Raw genomic sequence first — 17,910 nt, 5'->3', positions numbered from 1 at the left:
GGTTCTGACATGCCTGGACTCCCCAATGGAACAGATATGGCAATCATATTCCATAATCATAGCCACAAGCCCTCCTAAGCGTGCACCTGAAAACCAAGCTCTGAGATCTGAATGACAAGGGCTTAGTCCAGTCGCCATCAATTACTGCTGGAAGACCAAGTAAGGTATGAAACCTGAAGAGAAACATGAAATTTCTCACGGTCATTTCCTTCCAGGGGACACAAGAAGATGGGAAGCACAGAAAGCCACGCCCACCAAACAGGACTTGATGGCTAGTTATTTTGTTGTTTGTTCTTTTAAAGGTTTGTTCTTACGACTTTTAACTGGGTGTATCTATGTGTCTGGGTCTATCCATATGTGCACAGCTCTTTCAGAGACCAAACGTGTCCTGTCCCCTGGAGCTGCAGCTGCAGCAGTTCTAAGCTGTACAACGAGTACTGGGAACTGAACTCAGATTCTTTTTAATTAATTAATTAATTTATTTATTTACTATATGTAAGTACACTGTAGCTCTCTTCTGACACACCAGAAGAAGGCATCAGATCCCATTACAGATGGTTGTGAGCCCCCATGTGGTTGCTGGGATTTGAACTCAGGACCTCTGGAAGAGCAGTTGGTGCTCTTAACCACTGAGCCATCTCTTCAGGAACCCAGGGTTAGTTTTGAACAGTCAACTAACTTGCTGCAGGCTAGAATCAGCAGCAAGCAGAATAGCACTTTCCTTCTGTTTCCTCCACTGAGAAATTATCTAGATCGGGATGGGGGCTCACTTCGAATGTGGGCGGCATCATTCCCTAGGCTCGGAGTCCTCGGTAGTGAGAGTCAAGAGAACTGAAAGAATAACAGCAAGCAGGTAGCGTGGCTGCAACCGTTTCTCTCTGCTTGGCTGTAGATGTGGAGTGATTGGCTCTCTGAAACTCATGCCACTGTGACTCCCATGATGATAAGACCATAACCTGGAACTGTAAGCTAAGTAAATCCTTTCCTCTCTAAGCTGCTCTTAGACATTTTGGTTGTGAGCCTAGCCTTTAATGGCTGAGCCACCTCTCCTGTCCCCTAAGTTGTTTTTGGACAGGGTGTTTCATCACAGCAACAGAAATAAAACTGGAACACATGACTACCAAAATCCCAGCTTCCCTGCAGAGAAGAGTACGGCACTTGGTAAAAAGGACTCATTTTTCACAGCAAGATTCCCCCGACATCTGATCCAATTTACAAAAATTCGATTTATACCAACTTTGTCAACACATTTGCCCAGGGAGCATAACTAGAGATAGGTCTACATTTCAAATGGGAGGCAAGGCCTCTCTGATTGAAGTTCAAACTCAAACATCCTGGTTTAACAGCTCCATTAATGACATTAAGCACAGATCTAAAGATTACTCAGCCCCTTTGTCAGTCGCATGTGTTATTTATGGGACGACCTATCAATCATGCCTTCCTCTGATTATTTCCTCCATTCTGGTCCTAGGCTATTCGGTCTGCCAAATTAATACATTCCATCATTGCTGCGAATCTAAACAATGGTTGGTAAAAGATTAATAAAATAGTTGGGCTCTCTGCAACCACACACACACACCCAGAGAGATTCGTCAATGTCTTTTTATTTGCATATCTGGCTGACTGCCCCTGCAGCAAAACAGGAAATGGCAAAGCACAGGTATCCTGGATTCTGGTTTGCATTTAATTCAGGGTGTCAATCTGCTTCTGTTCTAATTGCATCCATCTTGATATGTTATTACAATCCCACAAAAAACTTCTTCCCACTATATGAATGGTTATACACACACACGCATGACAAACAGTTGCTATAAATTTCCTCACTCAGCAATAAACAGACAAATGCCTTAGCCAGCACAATCATGTGAATCTTGTGTTTTGAGTCCTTCAGAAGAAAAGTTGAATATTCACCTCAAAGACAGGCCAAAGTTCCTCCGTTGCATATATGCTGCCGGTATTGATGGCATTGCTCTAGATTTCCCCAGGTTACCATTCTGAAGAAAATAACTTAATCCCCTCTTAAGAAAAGTTTAAAAAAAAAACTGTTAATCAGGCCACAGTAATATCTTATATCCAAGTAATTATCTTTCCACTGGACATCCAAGAATGAGAAGCCAATACTCTCGTGACAGAAAGGTGGGAAAGGGGATTTAAACCAACACACCTGTAGGAAGGAGCAATGAATGCCAAGGTAGTGTACTACTTGGGGAACATGGGGGATGGGGGAAGAATGTTTTCAAAGTTTCTTGATATTAAGTAACCAACGGAACACTATTAAGGAAAAAAATAGGAAGCTTCGATGGGTGTGCTCCTCTTGATTTTTGTTTTTAAAACCTTCCTTCTGGGCTACAGATGTACCTCAGTGAGTGGAGAGTTTCCCTAGGTTGACCACAGCCCTGGGTTCAATCTCCAACAGTATATAAACTAGAGCTGGTGACACACACCTATAACCCCAGAACTCAGTAGATGTAAGAGGATCAGGAGTTCAAGGTCATCCTAGACTACCCAGCTACACAGAAGTTCCGAGGCTGGGGCAAGGGGTGGGGGAACGGGAAGGGGCAGGGAATGACTTAAAATTTAACAGATTTTTTTTCCATGACACCCCCCCCCCATCCTTGTACTCACCAGCCCTAAGGGAAAATAGTCTCCTACTTTCATTGGGTAATAGTCGGAACCTGAAAACCCCAGTATGATCTGGAACAGATCAGTTCATCCTGCCATTTGCAAACTCAGGGGCAGAAAGAACTGCTCCGCCCCGCACAACATCTGTGCAAAGAACACCACCAAGATGGTGGCTTCAAAAGCATAGCCTCCAGATGTGTAGTGAAACGGATCTGAAGACAACTCCGGAGACGTTCAGGTTTGAATTTAAGGATAAATCCTTCCTTAAAGACTGAATTCCTCAAGTTAATCTTAAAACTAATTTTCTCAAGTAACCTCAGAGAACACTGTATCAAGAAGTAAGGAATCTACACACACAATTACCAAATTCTTGTCTCCCTCTTTTGCCCCAGAGAAGGCTTACTTTCACTTAAAATATATTGGAGCATTTCTTAGTTCAGCTGAAGACCCTTGTGACTGTTTTCAATTGTATGGAAAAAGTGAGTGGAAGTCACTGTCTTCTCCATCATGGAAATGGAAGCAAGCAATATTCTAATGACAGGCTACTGTCTTTGCACCTTCATTTCCTTGTATTCCCTTTCATTTCTAATTACGCTAAATAGTTCGCCGGAGGATGCTTAATTAGTTACCTTTAGCCAATGGGAGTCGGGGGAAGGAGCAAATGAACAGACACCAAAAGTCAAAAAGAAAGAAGACCACAGGGATGACTTTGATCCCAGCCCCTGATAAGCAAGATCAAGTAAATCCCTGTGAGTTCCAGGCCAATCTGCTCTATGTGAGTTACAGACTTGCTAGGACCACGGGTCAAGATCCCATCTCCAGGGGAAGAAGAGAGGAAGGGAGAAGGAAGAGAAGGATGGAGGAAAAAGGGAAGAATAATAATCGTTGTTTCAGTATAACAACTGAGGGATAGTGGCAGTTCTGGATAATGGGTCTCTTAATTTCCTTAAGTTCTAAAATATCACAACCGGCAGAAACTACAAACCCCTCATGTAAGGGTTGCTTTGTAGCCGTAAAGGTTAAGTGCATGGACAACAAAGGAAATGACATTTCTCACTTATCACTACAACTTGACCATGGCAATGGTTTATTTTAGGATTCAAAATGTAGCTGCAGTTGTTAGTATCAAGTCTCACCCACACAACCAGGGGTCACAGTGTGTTTGCAGGCAGTGGTTCAGTTAGTAGCTACTCTAAGGGACTTTTAAAAGCTCTTCTGACGCAACTTAACCCTTACCCGTACTAGCCATCAGTATCACTCGTTTCCTCCTTGAACTCTATGGCTCTCTTTCTTACTACGCCCAGGTTTTACCACGTTCTGATACCAAGAGCGTAAACCACTATGAGGTATACCAACAAGCCAAAATGACAGTAAAGTATTAAACAAATGTGTGTACTTATTGAGTGTGTATTAGTCTGATACACGCTAACCACCGTTCAGCTATGAAGCAGGAGATCCTGAAGAGCACAAGGCATCCTCTAACCCAGAGTGAACAGTGCCATTGTGCCTCGGATCATCCAGAACGGACGCAGAAGCCTGGGCTGACATAGTCCCTTCCTGAGGAAGCAGAAGCTGTCAGGTGGTATGAAACCAGGCATTCCCACCTGCAGTTAGTTACTAAAAGCAGAGAATGGCCTTGTTGGGGCACCAGTGGAAGGGGAAGCCCTTGGTCCTTCCAAGGTTGGGCCCCCAGTGCAGGGGAATATGGGGGGGCAGTAAGGGGGATAGATGGAAGGAATACCCCTATGGGGGATGGGGAGAGGAAGGGGGGCCTTATGGACAGGAAACCGGGAAAGGGAATAACATTTGAAATGTAAGTAAAGAAATATATCTAGTTTTTTTTAAAAAAAAAAAAAAAAAGGAAAAAAAGAAATGTAAATAAGAAATACCCAATTTAATAAAAATGGGAAACAGCAATAGAAATAAAAAAGACCTATCCTTTGTGACCCTGACTGATACCAAGACACGAGAAAACAAGATACTACTCCTTGTTCTGCATGAGAAACAGAGGATGTGAAGAAAGAGCTCACACCAGATGAGGAAAGACCACACACCTTGATCCTCTCTCTCTAGCTGAAGCGGGTGGACCAACAAGAGACCTGCAGTCACAGAACAGTGTGTCGTGTGTTAGAAGTACCTCTGCCCTAGCTGATAGTCATCTCCCAAACTGTTTTGAGCTTCTCCTGTCTTGATTGTTACCTAAATAACAACTGCAGTCCTCTTTCCGCCTTCAAAGGAGTCCTCTATCTCCTTAAATTTTGCAGACTGTCGTCAAATAAGACACTGCTATCCTTTCCCCAGGTGGTTTTCCTAAATCTACAGCATATGGGGTGTAATCCCAACCCTGGAGTGCAGGGGAAGTGTTAATGGGAAGCTGCTGCCTCTTCACTTCGACGGAGTGAAACTACATGGAGTGTGTTGTAAATACATACCTATTCAGAACTGGGTAAAATGACTGAAATCCACTCTTAGCACCAATGCACACACATGCGCACACGCACGCTTTTCATCAGGAACTGCACGTGCACGCGCGCACGCACACACACACACACACACACACACACACACACACACACGGCCCTTTCATCAGGCAGCCCTATTAATCGTCTCATCCTGGAGACCTAGATTATTCCACAGTAATCCCAACAGTTGTTCTCTGTGCTTAAGGACTTTCTAGTCTTAACAGTCTCTCAAACTAAATAACCACCGTTTATTTTGGACAGTATTTTTAAGAAGTATAGCTTTATATACAAGCATCCCAGAATCTCTACCACAACACATTACTCCTTTTGAACTTTAGAATGGTGCTGGAAGACTGAACCCAGAGCCTCGCACATGCTAGGCAAGTACTTTACCACTGAGCTACACTCCCCCCCCAAAAAAACCCCAAAATCCCTAAACAAACAAACAAAAAAAAACCCATTTATTAACCTTTTCCCAATAAGTGTTGAGAGAACACCTCTCTCAGAGCCAATCACTAACTTCATGGTCCACTCTTTAAATCTACTGACTAATTTGTATCTTACCCAACATAGCTAAAGCAGTTAATTTCCACAGCTAACAAGAGCCACAGGGACTCATCCTACATAAAAGACTCCTCCAGCGAATCTTGCTTCACAGAGTGAAACACAGAAGTTCAGTGAGTATGGTAAAAAAGCTTGAGTTCATGCACACATGCAATTCAGACTCTCTCTCTCTCTCTCTCTCTCTCTCTCACTCTCTTACACACACGAGCCACAATTATGCATGTGCACTCTGTCTCTGTCTCTGTGTCTCTGTCTTGTCTCTCTCTCTCTCTCTCTCTCTCTCACACACACACACACACAAGCCACGCATATGCATACGCATGTGCGCTCTGTCTCTGTCTCTCTCTGTCTCTCTCTCTCTTTCTCTCTCTCACACACACACACACACACACACAAGCCACGCATATGCATACGCATGTGCGCTCTGTCTCTGTCTCTGTCTCTCTCTGTCTCTCTCTCTCTCTCACACACACACACACACAAGCTTCACATATACATGTGCCCTCTCTCTCACATACACACACACAAGCTTCACATATACATGTGCCCTCTCTCTCACATACACACACAACACACACACAAGTCGCACATATGCATGTGCTCTCTCTCACATATACACAAGCCACACATACAGCTCTTTCTCTCCTCTCTCTCTCTCTCACACTCACACACACACACACACACACACACACACTCACTCACTCACTCACTCAGAAAGTCCTCAGAACCTGGAGTTATGCACACTTCTCAGAACTGAAATATGCTGAGGCTCGACCTCTTTCAGCAATCTCCTGGCTCTACAATCTCCCTGGCTCTACAACAGTCCTGCAGATGCTCTGACCCTCTGTGAATTACCACTCCACGCGCTGCAAGTCAAGCGCCAGATAACCAAAAACCTTTCTTGTAACGCCAACGTCAAACTCCTTTCTCATCCCAACCTTCTTTTCCAGGTTGCTAAAAGGCAGCAATACATAAAACTAGAAGGGCCTGAGGGAAGATAAAATCATTGGCTGGAGGGCAACTTGGTGGCGTCAGAATCAAGCAGCTGTCACACTGAGAAAGAGCCATTAGTGAGAAGGCTTCACCAACGCTCACCTTAGGAAAACAGGTGACACGAGGCAGAAAGGTAAGTGGACATCTCTCTATTAATATCATCACAGACCCCACCTGCCATTCCTGCAGCAGCCCCCGGAACAACTGCTTCTACCCCCTACTGTCAGTGTCCCCACCACCCACCTCCCAATTCTCAGAGATCACCAAACACCAAGATCTGGAATGGGTTCTTTGACACCTCGACCCATAGTCCCTGCTGATTTATGGATACAGTGCTGAGAATTAAAACGTTCTGTGGCCAGAGAGGTTTAAGAGATAAGGCACACGCTATCTCCTCCTCTGATAACCAAAATTTACACTCCGATAATAAAGACTTTTAATTCTGGCAGAACAAGTCATTCTAAAACGTATTTGAGGACTGATCATTCCGCTCCAAGCCCAAAACACAATCTATGAGGAACCTGCACAAAGCCATGTTCTGTTCCAGCCTGAGAACAGTCGCTATAACTTCATCTCAATCTTTCCACTAACGGAGGACTGAGGGAAAGGATGCTTTAAGTAGGCTGCTTTCTTACATACCCACAAAGCCCCAGCACAGCCAAAATAGGAGATGGGGTAGATACCTGTCTTCCCAGAACTCAAAAGGTGGAGGGAGGGAGATCACAAGTTCATTGTCATCCTCAGTAAGTTTGAACCCAGCCTAGGGAGGATGAGATCATGTCTCAAAACACACACGTCCTTATGCAATACCTTATCTTGCTCTTTCCTCTAAAGTCTACTTTAGTTAACAGGACTCAAGTGCCTGTCATTCTGTAGGTATTAGGTTTAACTTATCAACTATATCACACTTTTCCAGGTGTTAGAAACATTTTGGGCGTCTCCTCTCCTAGTGTCTTGCACATATTAAGTACTCCATAAACGTCTGCTGAGTGGCGCGAGGAACATGATAAACTTAGTAAGTGAAATCTCAAAAAAAAAAAAAAAATTACTAGCACCTACTAGACCTAAGAGATAAATGTGTCAGATTCCATATAAAAGGCTTAACAGACCACTGATAGGTAGGTGAGCTCTGAAGCAGAACCAGGAAGTGGCGGTCACAGGAAAGCCTGTGTTTGATCCTCTGCACACCAGAATTGAGTCTTCCTTTTTTTTTTTTTTTTAAGAAATAAAAAGAACACTACAGTGCTTGTCTGACAAATCTACCACTGTCATCCTCCTTTCCCTGTGGTCTGCTGTACCAAAAGAAACATCCGAGTCACAACAGAAGAATGGTGGGCGACAATACTCGTGGCTTCCTAATAGAAACCTGAAGAATTGGGAAAAGCACCTTAGCTGATACACCAGTACATCCTGTTAGTACCAGGGTTGCTAGAAGGCACTCTGGGGGCTGGGGATTTAGCTCAGTGGTAGAGCGCTTACCTAGGACGCGCAAGGCCCTGGGTTCGGTCCCCAGCTCCGAAAAAAAGAACCAAAAAAAAAAAAAAAAAAGAAGGCACTCTGTTTTGGGTTTGTTGTTGTTATATATAATATATATAACAACATATATATATATATATATATATATATATATATATATGCGCCAAGTGGGATAGCATGTGCCTATAAGCCCAGCATTCTGGAGGCTGGAGCAGAAGGATTTTGCTGAACGTGCAGGACTAGCCTGTGCAACTTAACAAGACCCTGCCCACTCCCCAAAAACAACTGAAAGAAACAACCCATTCAGAGCTACTTGCCCTCACCCTAACATCCAAAGAGTTCCCAAACACGCAATACTGTGTCTAAACGGCACTTCTGCTTCTCAACTGTGTAATGAGAACGCGGCGTTCAACTTTAGCCTCCTCACCTCCCCTCTTTATCTCCTATCATGAGACTCTTTGTAATCACGCACTTGAACTTCAGGGCACAATTACTCAAGACAAGTGTCCCTGCAGAATATGCAACCGCCTCAGCCAGTTTCCCTGCTTGTGACATGTGGGGAGGGGACACCAAACTGCCCTCTGAGCTTCCCGCCTTCTTAAATAAAAACCTAACGATGGTAAAGAAAGAGTGTGAAACTGCAGGCTGCCATTACGGTTATTACTTTTAGTCTAGAATCTGTAAAACCATAGCTGGCCTGGAAGTATTTATAACAAAATATTCCATTACCACTTAGGAGCTTTTGGAAGGAAGGAAGGAAAGAAGGAAGGAAGGAAGGAAAGAAGGAAGGAAGGAAGGAAGGAAGGAAGGAAGGAAGAAAAGAAGGAAGGAAGGCAGTCAGTCAGTCTCAGCCACCAAGAAGTCCCTAAGGACAAAATCTTAGAGTCAGTTTGTCGATTCAAAAGCCTAAGCACATGGGATTCCTAACTCAGCCAGAAAAGGCTCTAAACTGGTGTAATTTATAAGCCTAACTGTCCAAGCCAATACCTAAGTCCTCTTTATGATTCATAGCAAAGGATATCTTCATTTACGAGCACAAGTATATATTTAGGGTAATTCCAAACACACACACACACACACACACACACACACACACACACACACACGTTCTTAACACACATTTCTATCCAAGCTCATGGCTGAATTGCCTGCTTCCTCATAAACCTTCATATTTCTTGGTGACAGTTCAGTAAATCTTTCAAATTTAGTGTCGTGAACATCAGAGACTCTAGCAGTCACTTCGAACTTGGGTTCTAACCATCCGATATGGACACAGCATGTTAACAGCCAATATATCTACATTTTGCTCACCACAACTACCCCCCACATACACCCCAAAAAAAGGTAAACATGATTATTTTTATCTTCCGATACATGGTTTTAACAGGTTTATTAACAGGTTTTCTAAAACATCTGAACTTCTGAAAATATGGCTGGACAGAAATACTAGCGAACTGTCTGTCAGTTTACTGAGGAGAGATGATGGTACCATGAGGATCTCTAAAGTCATCTGAGTCATTTATATATACTTCAGAGGTTAATGCAGAAATATTTACAGATGTCATCACAGCACCTCTGAAAGATGAGAGGGAGCTCAATGAACTACAGAAGAAGCAAGGTGTGAATTGTAAGTTGTCAAGTCTGGGGGTATTGAGTGCCTTGGAGTTCTACTGCTCTGTCTACTTTCTCATTCGAAATTTATTTGACTTTTTTTTAAAGTTAGGTCCTTTATACCAATGCGCCACTAGGTATGTGGTATCGTGGTGACGTAGAAGTGTCACAGCACTCAGCTAACCAAAGCATCCTGGGGTTTTAGGTCTAGAAAAGTAGCTGAGAAGTAAATTGCATTGCAGAAAGAAGTGTACATTTTGAAATTGATCTTCTTTTAAAATTATACATTTTGAGGCTTAAAACAAAACCGGAACAGGCACATTTTCTAGCAAAAAAAGATAAAGTCAAGCAGTTACTTACACTAAATGCAGAACAAGTGCAAAACTTACTTCCATCTCCACCTGGCCTTCGACAACGACGAGAAGACACGGGTCCCCCCCCTCTTGCTGACTAAGTGGGGCCACCCAGCAGGGCATGACAACTACCCAGAGAGCAGAACCACTTGTAAGCAGCTTTTTTCAAGTTCTTTCCTTCACCAAACCACGGGCAGCCACGCTGAGCCAAATCCCAGGCAGCGTTCTATCTCAGGACACAGGATGTCATTTCGATGCCCATTTTAAAGCAAGAAAGAGGTCACCCTGCAGTACCCATCCACCTTTGCAAAGTTAAGAAACACAGCTGTAAGCATCCCGAATGGTGGCACTCACTTAAAGCCGAGAGCACCAACTGGAAAACCAATGATGAAGTCAAGTACCAGCAACAAAATCTCTGGTCACCGCCAACGGGTATCAGCACCCTCTCTTCCTTCCTCCCCAACCAGTAGCTACTAGCTACTGGCCACTGGCCACCGCCATCACCCCCATCTGAAGCACTTTACAAAAATGAGCAAGTCTGACAGACAGGAAGACTGCCTTTTCAAAACCAAACTTGGAATCCAAACAGCAGGTCTAGAACCAACAATCTAAGCCTGCACAGTCAGTGAATGGAAGGCTTAAGCTCTCATTAACAAAGCTCCTCACTTTGGCACCTCTGAAACAATACCACCAACAAGAGCAAAAATAAATAAATAAAGGAAAGGGAAAAGTTTCCTCACGCCATTATGTCAGGTGCCACTGAGAGGCTACCAACAGACCGCAGTTTGGTTTTGTGCTGGATCAACTCAAGAGAACCCCAGAAGCTCCTGTGTGTGGTTGTATGTGTTTAGGGTGGGGAAAGGGAGGTGGAAGAGGAAAGAAAGCAGTTAAATGTATTCAAACCAACCACCAATCCTAGCACCAAATCAGATCTGCCCAGGCAAAGATACTTTTCTGTGACCCCTGGACTACCTCCCTTCAGCCCCTTCCGTCCAACAAATACACAAACACACACACACACACACACACACACACACACACACACACACACCGAGGAGCCTCTCAGCAGGCAGGAAAATGTGCATTTGAAAAACCAAGGCTGCCTGCAGGTGCCTAAGGAATAAAGACAGACACACAAACACATACACAAAGTCAATCATTGTTGGGGGGAGCACGTACAACAAGGAGAAGAGGGACAATTGGTGACAAGCCCTTCAGCAGCCAGCTAGGATTTTATTCTTGCCTCTCACCAGCTCTCCCTGGTGTACCTCCTGTCCTTCAACTAAATTGCTCATGTACACACACACACACACACTCACACACACACACACACACACACACACACACACCACGCAAATGTAGTGTGTGGATAATATTGTCATTAACCCTTTCTGCAATACAGCCCCATGGTATAAAATATAGAGAGACATTCCACCCTTTCCCCTTCTCCCCTCCTCCCTCCTTTCTCCCAACAAGGAGAAAACGCCCCCTTCCCCAGCTTCACCAAAAAAGGGGGAGGGGGTACAGAAAAGCCACAAAACCCTAGCAGCCTCTTGTCCCCAGGACATCCAGAAAAGGCATATACTAGACAGACTAATACACACACACACACACACACACACACACACACACACACACACAAGCATGGGAACATATGGCTCTGTAGAAAGCACACAGAGAACAGTCCACAGGCGCCCCAAACCCAAGCAAAGACTTCCACCAGCCAAGAAGCCATGATTGGGGAGGGAGAAGAGGAGGAAAGGAGTGGAGGCAGAGCCATCCGTGCAGAAGGGGGGCGCATTGTTGTGATGCCCGAACCCCTTTCTTTCCACCCATCTGCTATGATGGGAGGTGGGGGTACAGGAAGGGGGCGCAGGGGAAAGGCAAGCTGGACAAGAACGAAACCAGTGGAAGACCAGACCAGGCATACCGCTTGGCGATTCCCTCCTCGCTGCCTATCTGCCCCCAGCTCCCCCTACACACAACCCCACACCCAACAATAAGACCTCGGCCGAGACAGACAGCTTCGAGTGCGGCGGGGGAGGCAAGAAAACCGGGGTGCAGCCTAGTGGGGGGTGTCATGCATAAAAGGAAACCATGGGGGGAACAGGAAAGGGGGTCCCCCCCTTACCTCCAGCGCTTCAAAAGTAACAAAGCTGGTCATGGCAAATCCATCAATGATGTCCTCTTCGGCTGAGGTGGACTCTCTGCGCTTCCTCCGCGGGGGTCTGGGCCGGGACGGGGCGGAGGATGGGGGCTTTCCATTGTCTTCCTTGTCGGAGCCCGACGATGAAGCCAGCGAGGGAGCCCGGGTCCGGCCGGTTCCTATACCACCCGCCGCACCGGTTCCTAAGCCGGCCCGGGAGCGTCTCTCCCGGTCTCGCTGTGATCGCGACCTCCGCTTTTTCCGGAGTCCATGTCCCCGCGTCGGGCCATCCATGGTTCTTTTAACCGCGCCGGGGATCTTCCCCGTTCGCCTACCCGCGCGCCACAGGCTCGGGCCGCGGCCACACACACACACACACACACACACACACACCAAGAAGAAAAAAAAAATTGACACCGAGCCCCCCCGCTTCTCCTGCACGGGCTTTTCCCTCCAGCCGCGAGGAAGGGCGCGGGGGAGAAGGCGGCTGGGAGGAATAAAAAAAAAAAAAAAAAAAAAAAAAAAAAAAAAAAAAGAAGCCCAAGAAGAACAAGAAGGGAGGGCAGGGGGAAAAAGAGAAAGAAAAAAGGGGGAAGGGGCGGGGAGACGGGGAGGGAGGGACGGGGAAGCGAGAGGGCGAAGTGTGGGGCTCCCCTCTGCACCGAGGGTCGGAGATGCCTGCGAACAGCGCCGAGCAAAGTAATGGCTGAACACACAGGTCTCCTTTACAGAGGAAAGGGGGAAAAAAATAACTCACCAAGCAGGCAATAAATCAGAATAGCGGAATGCTTTGATCAAGAGACTGGGGAAGCCCTCCCCGCGGCCATGCTCTCTCCCCACCACTGAAATCGCTTGGCTTCTCGCTTTTCCTAGAGACCCCCCCCCCAAAAAAAATTAAAAGAAAAAAAAAAGCCCGAGGTCCGAAAAGGTCACGGTGAAGTGAGGGGTGGGTGGCAATGAACTTCACCCGCCCCCTCGTGCAGGAAAACACCCCACACCTCCGCCTCTCTCACACACTCGTCTCGCAGAAAAACTCACTCCCGGGCTCCTAGTCTTTTTTTAAGAAATGTATCCAAGGGAAGCCAGGGCTAGAGAGCGAGCTGAGAGGGGCGAGACCCCCCAGAGAGGGGAGCATAACCACGCAATCACGAGCGGAGACAGAGGTTGCCCGAGGAAAGGAGGAAGGGAAGGAGGAGGACGCTGAAGCAGTTGTGGGATTTTTTTTTTTTCTCCCTTTCTTTTTTTCGGTCTTCGATGGGGGGGGAGGAGGAGAAAAAGATGAAAGAAGAGAAGAATTGCAAAGCCTGGCGCGTGCCACCGACCCCCTCCTCACATACACATGCACGCACGCACACAAATTGTCTCCCCCCACCCCAGTTCCAGAGGTCACCCTTCCTCAAAAAAAAAAAAATTATAAAGGGGGGGCGAGTCAGTCAATGAGGAAAGCAAAGAGCAGTCTCCAACCCGAGATACACCGGTGTGGTGCCGCCGCCGCCGCCGCCGCCGCCGCCGCCGCCGCCTCTTCTTCTTCTTCGCGTCGCCCCGCCTGAGGAAGAAGCGCTGGGAGATGCCGCTCGCTCACTCGCTCGCTCGCTCGCAGCTAACGCTGCCTCAGCCGCCGCCGCCGGAGCCCCGAGCCCGACGGTGCACGGCGTGTCCCCGGGCGGCTGCAGCCAGAGCCCGGGCACGGCCTCATCCTCCGCCCGCCTCGCTCACACAGCGCCCGCTCCTCCCCCTCTGGCCGGCCCACCGCCGCCGCCCGCCTCGGCCCAGCCCCACGCCCGCCCGCTTGCCGTCTCTCTCTCTCCCTCTCTCTCTCCCTCTCTCTCTCTTGCACGCGCGCTCGAGCTCGCTCGCCGGCGAGCGCTCTGGAAGACCGCCCTCTTCGCGCCTCGCTCTGCGCGCGCTCCCGAGGACCGCCCTCCTGGCTCTCCTCGCGCTCCCGAGGGCTCCCCCCTCCCCTCACGCCTCACTCGGCGCGCTCCCGAGGGCCGCCCCCTTCCCCCTTCGCGGGCTCCCGAGAATCTCTCACGCCTCGTTCTCTCCCCCCCGCAATCCCCCCACCACCACCCCGGCACCACGGGGCGCGCTCCCGAGGGCCGCCCCTTCCACTCATGCACCACTGGCTGCGCGCTCCCGAGAAGAGCCCCTCCCCTCGCGCCTCTCTCCCTCTCTCCCACGCGCGTTCCCGTCCTACCCCCCCACGTCTCCTCCCGCGCGCCTCGGGGCCGGCTGGATCACGTGACCCGCCCCCCTCCCCTAGTTGTAGAGTGTGTAGAAAGCAAAAAGGCTGAGGGGCTGGCCACCGCTCCACGAGCCCAGGGCATGCGCGCTGGGGCGGCCGGGCCTGCGCACTTGGGGGCGGAAGGGGTCTCCAGAGGCTGTGGGGTATGTTGGAGGGGTCGGTCACGGGCCCGTGTGGAGTTGAAGTTCGAGGGCGTGGAGGCTGCCCCAACATCCCGCCAAACGCACGGAGGACTCGCGCGCGCACGCGTAGCAGGCACCTTTCTCCGGACACTTGCTCCCGGAGAGCCTTATCTCCTCCACTCCTGAAGCTCTTGCTGGTTCAACTACTCTCAAGTACCTCTAGGTGTTTTGCCTGCGCGCACGCGCGCGCTCGGTGCAAAAATAAAAATTAAAAATAAAAAGTGCGTGCAGCGCGAGGAGGTGCAAAGCATGGACCCAAAGAGGGTGCACTTTGGGGACAAGATGGGTGTCCTAGTGCTGAGTCCAGTAGCACCGAGACAGCCAAAGGCAAGAGCTGGAAACTTTTCTCCGCTCTGCCTGATGGAACACTGAATGCCCAGTGCCCCTGAACCCAGATGACGCTCGCCCTGCACCTTTGGTCTCCCTAAGGGAGACACTTTGAGAAGACGCTAGCCTAGCGGCTTTGGAACATCCAGACACCGGCGAAACTTGAACCTAGAGCAAGGGACTGAGTAGCTCGGGGCCATCCCAGCCTGAGGACACTTCAGATTCCCCGCTCACTGCAGACTTCACTTACTGTTTAGCTGCAGGAGGATAGAGCAGAGGTGGCTTCCCTACGTTTTCCTGCACGATGTAACTGATGCTTATAAAAAGTTGTATTAAAGAGCTGACTACAGCCCAGAATCGATCAACCAAAGCGACCAGCCTCTCTGGATAAAATAGCTGTGCGTTTTTGTTTTTTTTGTTTTTTTTTTCAGGGCACTTGGAATTGATCTATACTCACCGACAGTCTTCTCTCAGCAATCTCTTAGTTGCTTCGCTTTCTGTCCAAGCACATAAACACCGTAGCACATCACCCCTCACCCCTAGCAACCCACACTTGGCATGAAGGAAAAGAAAACAAACTGACATTAATTGCTTACAACGAGCCAGGCACCATGTTACAATGCTTTGTATGTGATTTCTACTGTTCTGAATCCCAGTCTGCACATAACAGAACTAGAAGGTCAGAAGCCGTGGAAGAGGAAAAAAACGAATGTTTCTCAGATGGATGCTTTTTTCCTCTTGCGATCAACAGAGATTAGGGCTTCACAACTGTGGGTTAAGGGAATACAGTGGTGCCCCAAACAGAGAAGTGCTTGAATCTTATTTTCTGGCAAGTGAGTCTCTTGGTCTTAACACTTCCAGAGTTAATACTTTGTTTTTAAGTCACACTCCAGCTTTGCTGTTTTAGGAACCCAGGTCTGGGAGCAGATGGGTAGTGGGAGACAATGAGACAGAAGAAATCAAGTGAAGTGTGAATAAGACAGTCTGTCCAGGGGAACAAACCATTTAACCTTAGGCAAGACTTTCAAATGACTAATTTTCTCATCTTGTAAATCAAAGAAGTTCAATTAAATGTTCAAAAAGTTCCCTTTCAAGTCTCCGAAGGCCTTCTTGAAAACATAGCATCTTTTTTTAGTACATCCTGTGCTTTTCCCCCACCCCCCTTGAGAATGGTGTTGTGTGATGTCTGAATTTATTAGGGAGCAGAGTGGCACCTTCCAAAATTACTTAGCTATACTGACTGTTGCTGCCCCTGGAACAGTCACTTAAATTCAGACTTCCTTACTGAGCCTCCCTGTGTTAACTTCTAGGGTGCTGTTCCCTGCGGTGGCTGGAACCCACTCTGAGGCTATCAAGCCAATTCCTCAAAAGAGAGGCAGGTTCCTTGTCATTCATAGCAGGGGACTTGGGCTCATTTACAGGGTTTGTTTCTAGGATATCCTAATTTTCTTTTTGTTGCTGTGATTTAAAAACATAAAATTTAAAAAAAAAACTCTCTAAATGAAAACATTTTTGAGGAGCAGAGAGTTTATTTGGCTTATATTTCTATCGCTGAGGGAAGTCAGGACGGGAACCTGGCAGAGACCATGGAGGAATGCTGCTTAGTGGCTCAGTCTCTGGCACTCTCTACCCTCTTCTAGCTTTCTTACACAACCCCTGATCACCTGCCCAGGGATGGCACCACCTACAGAGGCCTGGCCCCTCCCACATCCATCCACAAGCCAATTTCCCTACAGACTTGGCAAAAGATCAGTGATCTGGGCCATCCCCAAACCGAGACTCCCTCACACGACTCTGGGGTGTGTCAAGTTGACAGCTGACGCGAACTGGGGCAGAGGTAAAAAACTGTCTCGGATAGGAGATTCCAGAAGAAATAAAAAAAAAAAAAAAACAGGAAGTAACATCGCAAGTGAGTCACTTCCCACAAACTTTGGAGATTGGGTTTTGAAAAGTGTGAAATTGGGGCTGGGGATTTAGCTCAGTGGTAGAGCGCTTACCTAAGAAGCGCAAGGCCCGGGGTTCGGTCCCCAGCTCCGAAAAAAAGAACCAAAAAAAAAAAGTGTGAAATTGTCAAATGTAATAAAAAGGCATTATAGGGGTGACTTTTCAGAGCGGCCCTTGGCTGTCATGTCTTTAAAGAGTAATGTCTAGTTGTGGGATGGGGGGGGGAGTGGATCATAATATACTGTGTCCAAGAACCTTGCCTCCAGCAAGAGTAATTTGCAAACGTATTTTGGGATAATGTTTAAATGATTTTTTTTCAGGGTCCAAGTGTAGCGCTCACTAGAATTGGTAATGGCTTTTGGGGGTCAGAATTTCATCGTATTCTTCCCTCGGAGAATTGAAATTATTTATGGGTTATATTACCCTTATTTGTCTCTAAATCTCCACCTCATCTGTTTTGATCACTAATGAATGATTAATAATGCTGCATGATAAGCTAAGCAATTACTTGCGTGGCACTGTTCCAAGGGTATTAAAATAATATCTCAATTAATTCTCAGAATTTTTGGGTTTTTTTGTGTATGAGTTTATATATGAGTATGTGTGGGGGCAGGGTATGCACACACATACACATGTACACACACACACACACACACACACACACACACACACACACACACACATGCAGGTGAGTACCTTCCAGAATGCAGGACACTTCAGAGAAGAATGCCAGATGTCCCATTCTGTCACTTTCCATCTAATGTCTTTGAGACGGATTCTCTCACCGAATGTGGAGTTAAACTGCCAACCAACCAAACCCCAATGATCTTCTTTTCCCGTCCTCAACGGGATTGAGATTAAAGGTGGGCATGACCGTGTTTCGCTTTTTCAATAGGAGGTTTTTGGGTTCTTTTGATTGCACAGTGAGTGCCCTGCGGTTAAGGGAGCCATCTCTCCAGCCTAATGTCTGCAAGTTTTAAGAGAG

At 47.3% G+C, this 17,910-nt stretch overlaps 1 protein-coding gene across 8 annotated transcripts in view; it reads right to left on the bottom strand.

Annotated features, from left to right (window-relative positions):
* Auts2 (activator of transcription and developmental regulator AUTS2) overlaps positions 1 to 14,105 on the bottom strand; it is a 1,091,249-nt gene extending 1,077,144 nt beyond the window's left edge. For 3 of the 8 annotated variants that reach the window (XM_063271288.1, XM_063271291.1, XM_063271290.1), the window contains exon 1: positions 12,213 to 14,085. In XM_063271288.1, the coding sequence (XP_063127358.1) occupies positions 12,213 to 12,521 (309 nt within the window). In that variant the 5' untranslated portion in view covers positions 12,522 to 14,085. 8 annotated transcript variants of the gene reach the window in all.
* Positions 14,106 to 17,910: the final 3,805 nt, after the last annotated feature.

The sequence above is a fragment of the Rattus norvegicus genome, chromosome 12 (assembly GCF_036323735.1).
Source record: "Rattus norvegicus strain BN/NHsdMcwi chromosome 12, GRCr8, whole genome shotgun sequence".
Taxonomy (NCBI): domain Eukaryota; kingdom Metazoa; phylum Chordata; class Mammalia; order Rodentia; family Muridae; genus Rattus; species Rattus norvegicus.
This window is presented reverse-complemented; position numbering and strand designations above follow the sequence as displayed.